General features: G+C 36.6%; 1 protein-coding gene across 1 annotated transcript in view; it reads left to right on the top strand.

Moving 5' to 3' along the window:
• The first annotated feature begins 691 nt into the window (after positions 1 to 691).
• The window catches only part of prss59 (serine protease 59, putative), a 33,366-nt gene continuing 26,539 nt past the window's right edge, over positions 692 to 7,518 (top strand). Inside the window, exons 1-2 of the mRNA XM_028463962.1 lie at positions 692 to 971; positions 6,442 to 6,623. Coding sequence (XP_028319763.1) covers positions 729 to 971; positions 6,442 to 6,623 — 425 coding nt within the window. The 5' untranslated portion in view covers positions 692 to 728. The remainder of the gene's footprint in view (positions 972 to 6,441; positions 6,624 to 7,518) is intronic.

The raw sequence follows: 7,518 nt of genomic DNA, 5'->3' as shown, positions 1-7,518 counted from the left end.
CAGGAAGAATACAAGCCCCTAAAAATAGTTTCATGTTTCATTAAATTGATTAATTTAATATTTCTACAACTGGATTTTTTTTCGTAATTTACACAATAATAAGAGGTGACAAAAGTACTAGTCTTCAGTACTCACATAAAAGTAGATACTTTAAAGAAAAATTACTCTGCTAAAAGTAAAAGTGTTGAAGTTGATCCCTTACTTGAGTAAAAGTAAAAAAGTACTTGCTACTAAATGTACTGAAGCAAAAAATTAAAAAGTAAAACAAAGACAGGGTTTTTGAACCAGCTAATTCCAAATGTTTTATTTTATTTTTTAAAAAACTTGTAGGATACTGGTACATGGAAACAAGTTAAATCTGTTACCTATGAGCACCTGAGGAATTTAGCACTCATAATAAATACTATTTGTTATTAATAAAATGTGTCAAGAAATAAAATGCTCAATTAAACCCAGAGCATGTTAGCACGTTGACTAGCACTAGCTTCTCCTCCAGGTTTGCTTTGCCTCTTTTTACGTCGTGACGTCATCTTTGAAGGTCTATGAAGTAACAAGCTCATTTTTAAAATGTAAGGAGTATAAAGTACCTTGAGTTTGACACGTGCAATAAAGTACGTGTGGCGAATAGGATCCTATTATTTCCGACTTTTCAAATGTGTCAGTAAAGGGGTCACAGATGAAGTCACATGAGCAGGCAGCAGCCGATCACGTGACTTCCTGATTACACTATGGAGAAGCTGTTAATGGGCTCAGGAAGTCTAAATAACATGTCTAATAAAGGGTATGGAAGCCTTCTGTTGTCGCTGCTGTTGCTCTCCGTGGTCACCGAGGCTCAGGCGCTCTTTCATAAAGGCTTCAGCAAGTTCCAGCGGCAAAAGGCTGCTCTGAGTCCTGGAGGTTTGTCCTCTGAGCTGTGGTTCACTCAGAAACTGGACCACTTCAACGGTGCAGACAGCAGGCAGTGGAAACAAGTAAGACTGACACACAGTGACACAGCATTACTGTCATTAGGCGTTTTAGGGCCACATTTACTCAGAAAAACCAAACCACAACAAAACTGTGTAGCCATTCTCATCAAAGTGTCTTGAATAGTCATCAATTCAAATAATCACAAATATATATATATATTTTTAATGGTATTTAATATTTCTTCTTTCTAATAAAAAAGTGCAATTAACAATCTGCAGTTAGTTTTTAATAGGATTCAAATTAACAACAACAAAATCTATTATAATTTATTACCTTTCACATTTATTATTCCAAATAAAAAAGTTAATTTAACAATATGCAGTAGTGTCTTTATTGATTGTCAGTGTCTTTAATGCAAATCGAACAAATAACAAAATATATTTAATGGTAATTAAATGCCAATGTGTGTTGGAGGGTCCAACAATTTGTGATTACTTAAGAAAAGTTTTGTTATATAGTTAAAGGTGCAGTTTGCAACTCTCAGCTCCCTCTCTCCCCCTCCCTCCCCGCTGCTCTCTTGCCCTGCCTCCAAACTTTCCAAAGTCCCTCCCTCAGAGAAGCTAACAAGCTAACGTTAGCCAGACAGCAACATCACAGTAATATAACATGCTCTGTTAAAAGCATGTTACTGCAGCGCTTCTCTCTCTATGTGCACACACCAGATTCTAGCAGCAACAACAACAGTGTCACGGAAACGGAGGCTGCTGCGCACACACACAAACACATGCACTACAGAGTTCTAGTGTAATAATTACAAATCAAACATAATGTAAATCAAGCAGCAGTAATTACCTTTCAAGCAGAAAAGTCACCAATTCCATCTTCAACTCCTCCAAACCATACACTGTAAAAAAGACGGCATTCCAGCCCAGGAAAGGGGCGGGGCCTGTCAGCAACAGCTATCAGACAGTCCATCAAACACAATCCTGGCTCTGATTGGTTCTTTTTGCAGTGCATTCTGGCAATCTGCCAAAGGCTGCAGGATCAGCAGGGGGCGGGGCTCAATGAGCCTGTTTTTTTCACACAAACTACTAGTTTGATGTAAAGCTGTCCTTACATAGTGACAGCTTTAGCAAATATGACAAAAAGTTACTTTTATAAGAGTTGCAGACTGCACCTTTAATGTGACAAATTAGGATTCAAAATCAAATTGGTACAGAAACAATAAAGTGTGGCGACGTTTTGCCTTGAATAGTTATAAAATAAACACAATTTAAAAATATATATATATTATATATAGTAGAAGAATGACTAAAAAGTCAGTCATTCTTATACTTTAAGAGTTTTTAGTAGGAATTAAATCAACAACAAAATGTATTATTATTTTTTACATTTCTTTTTTCAAATGAAAAGTACAATTAACAATATGCAGTAATTCTAGGGAGAGTGTCTTGAATTCAAATCAAACAAAAAAAATGTTTTTATCATCTTTAATTTTTGCATACTTAATACACGTCGTGGGAGAGATAAAAGTAAGTTTATGGGATATGATGTTCAAGAATGAACCCAATCTAATTTATTAACATGAACGATGAGAACTGAGTAGCAGGTGTGTGCTGTTCTTTTTCATTATTTTATTTTTTATGGCTGAGTTTCACACAGAGGCACACACAAGGTCTTCATCTGTTCCTTCTCAGAGTGAGAGCAGTACACGGCAATTATCACATGGTGTTTTTTACTGTATGGGGAGTGGTGACCTAGTGGTTAAAGGGGCAGTATTATGAAAAAATCACTTTTGAATGATTTTGCTACAGCGATACATACATCCCCAGAGGGCCAAAGTTGGAAAAGTTATTCCACATTCTGTAAAAAGTCAGCTCCTAACAGGCGAGTTGGATTTTTCTCACATTGTGACATCATAACGCGGAAACTCCTTCTCCTGACATTCCTGGCTCCTCCTCCCCTATATACTGTATGAATGCGAGCTCCTCCCTCTCATACTACCTCAAAGCTGAAACAAACACTGAGGTTTGTTTTTGAATATACATTATACTTTATTGTCATATATGTAAAGCTACATACACAAAATGTGATCTCTGATTTAACCCCTCCCTGAGGAGCAGTGGGCAGCCACAGTGAAGAACCCAGGGAGCAGTTCATTGCCTCATAGGGGTGTGAAAAATTTTTTATTTCACGATATATTGCGATTTTTTGGGTGCCGATTTTAAATAATTTTTTAATATATTCTTTAATACATTTTTGAATACATATGTATTTTTTTCTATTGCTGGAGACATTGTCACTTCTCAGCAGAGCAGCCTAACTACTGGGCATGTTGTCCAGCTCCTGTTCCTACAATTAAAATGTTGCCACTTCCGCACCTCCACTCCAGTAGATGGTGCCATAGATACGATAATAATTATGATAAATAGGATGTTTTGAAGCAAAAAGTTTTGACTCAATTTGTCCTCTGAATAATCAATATCTTCTGATGAACATATACAGAAACTTGATTTTTCATCTCTACGTTTAATTTTGATATTAACTGGGTAGAATATTGCAAGATATTGTGATAATCGTGATAATATTATATTTTGATCTAAACTTTGTGATATGTATCATATTGCAACATCCTTGCCAATACTCACCCCTAATCGCCTTTGACATGATCTGACGTGTTTGTGACCCAATGCGACGCAGCGTTTGAATGGACTATTCTTGTAATGAGTAGTGGAGAGGAGGAGAGGAGGAGAAGAAAGCGATGTAGCAGCTCTGGTGAGTGTTTGAAGCAGCAGCAGCTGACTTACTCACTCTGCTGCCACACACACACACACACACACACACACACACACACACACACACACACACACACACACACACACACACACACACACGGGCTCTATCCTAACTTTCCCAGTGGTGGCACTGGTGCCTCTAACTTTCTCAGTTGATCACACCAGCACAGAATTTGGTCGCACTTTTTTTTTGAGCGTGGGTGGGGAGAGTGTACAACATAGCCATGCATGCTAATGAATAGTTGACTTTGTATTGTTTAATGTGTTCCAATAAAATAAGATAAGATTGGAACATTCAAGATGAGTTAAAAAAAAAATCGGATCGGCTAAAATCAGTATAGGCAGGTCAGGCTTGTAAAAAATTGGTGATCGGCCAGAAAATTGTAATCGGTGCACCCCTACTCGTTATATATCTGTGTCTTCGAAATCCTGCAGTATGCATCCTCATAGTGCTTGTATGGCATTTAGTAATTGCACAAGATGAATAAAGGATGTTCACGCTTTAAGTTTAGGATCCAAAAACGGTTGTTACACATCATCCAAAAGTGCACAGCTAAGTAATTGCTAATTTTTCAACTACTGTAGAAAAATATTCAAAGGACACATATTATGCAATTTTTCACCCATCTCCATTTGTTCTAAGAAACCCAAAAACATAGTATTTGAGGATTATTTTCCAGAGTTTTAGTCCTCTGAAAAGTCACTTTCTGAGTAGTTCTTAAATTGGGCCGTTTTGGGGCCTACTTATGCATATTCATGGGTGGGCGTGTCTATAGATGCTCACTCACTTCATGTCTCACTCTTTTACAGGGTAAATCAGTGATCACAGAGCGATTTTATTTTATTTTTGCTATCCACACACTGTTGTTGCAAACTACAGTAAAACACATGGATATTTAAGTGGGTATTGTTTTTGTGAGTCTGTCTCAGCACTTAGGGTCTCGCAGCAGCAGTCATTCAAACTCTCACCAGAGTGTTAAGCTGTTTAGTCACTTTCTCCTCCTTCATTGCACTTCTAACTACAGGAATAGTGCATTTAATGTGATAATCATTTGTTTCCAACCTCTGCGTCATATTGTGTCACAAACACTTTAGATCAGCGATACGAGGCGATATAACAGGTTCGCGCCGAACCACAAGAGCAGAGTACACCTCAGCATGGACAAATAGTGCTTACACTACAGAGTACGTTCACTGTGGAGGCGCGACACCGGCAGCAGAAAAGTTCTGTATTTAGTTTTACCGGTAGCAATCACTCCTTTGCTAGCGAGAAAAACAATGGCGGACTTTCGCAAATGTTTTTATCAGGTTGGTGGTGGAGTCAATGGGTGGAGTTACCAGCGGAGGGGAGGGTAATTTCTGTCCCGATTTCACTTGTGGCATCACAAATCTGGAAAATTTGAAACGGAGCAAGGTTGTTGTAAGACAGACAAAAAAAATTACTGAATGGATTTATTTCACATTTTGTGTGCCGGTGGACACACGTTACCTCATATGTGATCAAAAAACTGCAAAAGTGGATTTTTCATAATATGTCCCCTTTAATATTTAAAGCAACAACACAAAAACAAAGAAAACTTCCATATAGTTTGAACATATTTTTTTCAAATGTAGCTTGTCTTCATGACCTGTTTTGATAATTTCACACAGCAAGAGCATCCTTTAGTGCTAAACTTGTAGGTGATATTTCACTGGAAATGAAATGGAATTTGCTACATGATACAGACTGAAGCCTCACTTGCATGTGTTGGGATAATATTACACATTTCTCCAGTATTTTTCCTGTAAAATGAGGGGCAGAGTGCAGCCAAATGGACACGTCAAATTTCTCTTAACCTAATCTGTCGTGATTTCAGCGTAATCCTGTCGATTTCCATACTCAGAGGTGTAAAGAGTACTGATATATTATACTCAAGTAGAAGTACTGTTACTTGATTGAAATTGTACTCAAGTACAATGTCATACATAAAATACTCAAGTACAAGTAAAAAGTACCTCAATTAAATAGTACTGAAAGTGAAAGTTACTAGTTACTTCACCACCCACATTTATTTATGGTAATAAATCTTGCCACGGTTCCCTTACGTACAGTAAACATCTCATTTATAAACTTAAAAAGGAAGAGACCAAATCTTAATTTATTTTTTACAAAGGCATCTGTATAAAATCAAAGGTTTGTCAAAATGTACAATTCTTTTTTTAAATAAATTTACTAGCTACATTTATGAACTCTAAAAGTGAGAAAATAACCTACATTCACTGCTGATGTGATGCATTTGATTGTTGTCTGGTTATTTCATTTCTTTGTAGTTTCACAATGTCTATTGATCATTTTAAAACAAATGACAATTATTTACTCAGTAACGGTTGGGTGTAGTAATGTAATGAATCACTTTACTTCTTTTAAAACCTAAATAAAAACAAGTAAAATGACTCACAAATACTCAAAAAAGTACAAGTACCCATAAAAGCAACTTAAATACAGCAATATGAGTACTTGTAATTTGTTACTTTCACTTTTGAAGCACAAAAATATAAAAATTGATGACATTTGTTGACTCGAACCTTATTTATTATGTTTGGTCTGATTTGAGGAAGCTTTATAGCCACTAATTTCATCTAAATAATAAAAGACGATCAAACGGAAACAAAACTGAATAATGTAAACTCTGAAATGGGAAATCTGAGTCCCTAGATTACTGATACTCTTTTCTTCTTCTTGTTGTTTTTTTTCTAGAGGTACTTTGTGAATGATGTCTTCTACAAGCCTGGGGGTCCAGTGTTCCTGATGATTGGGGGAGAGGGCCCAGCAAACCCAGCATGGATGAAGCAGGGCACCTGGCTCACATACGCCCAGAAACTGGGAGCGCTTTGCTTGATGCTGGAACATCGTTTCTACGGAAAGAGCCACCCCACACTGTACGTTTGTCTTCGCTGCTTATCCACACCCCACCCCAATTTATTATTTATAGATTATTAGTCCCAACTTGTGAAACACAATCATTTTAATTATATTTCACGTGTTCACAAGACAAAGTAGGTCCCATGAGACAGTAATGTAACTAAATATCCTGTTAGTACTGCTCTCAGTAATTAATGATTTAATCATCAGCTTGATCTGATTTGATTATAGGAAATCAGAGAGATATTTATATGTAACTCATTATCATACATTAAATAAAAAAGATTAAGCAGAAGTGGTTTGTATTAAACAGTAAAAACACTATTGGATTTAGAAACAAATGTCATTATATATGAGGAAATAGATGAATTTCACACAATAACACTAATAGTGACCCACATGCACAAAAATATGCCATAAAATATCAGCCCATGAGCTCTTGGAGTCAACAGCTATTGTAGCTTTATTTATTGTGTAAATGCTATACTGTATATTACTGAAGCATATTCTAGTGTTGATGTATTCAATTTAATTTGTGTTTGTAAGGAACCTGTTCACACTTTAAGTTAAGAGTGGTTTTATTGGATTTGGTAATTCTTCTCCTAGGTTATTAATGCAGCACTAATGACACGTATGTCATCTCATAGGGCCAATGTCAAGGATGTGCATTTGACCTTTTTTGAAGCCAAAATGCCAAGGTCACGTCAAGTGTCAAAAACCGAAATTTTCCATATCTTCCAATTAGAGGTGGCCCAATCGGATATTGATATCGGATATCGGTCCGATATCAGCCAGAAAACAAATATCGGATTTTATCCGACTGCATCTAAAATCACCGATATAAGCTCTCCGATAAAATGTTCCACTCCAACGAAGTAACCTACTGTTGCTGACTATTGTTCTCTGAGTAAC

This window comes from Gouania willdenowi, chromosome 13 (genome assembly GCF_900634775.1).
Source record: "Gouania willdenowi chromosome 13, fGouWil2.1, whole genome shotgun sequence".
Taxonomy (NCBI): Eukaryota; Metazoa; Chordata; class Actinopteri; order Blenniiformes; family Gobiesocidae; genus Gouania; species Gouania willdenowi.
The sequence above is the reverse complement of the archived record's forward strand: the minus strand, read 5'-3'. Positions and strand labels throughout refer to the sequence as shown.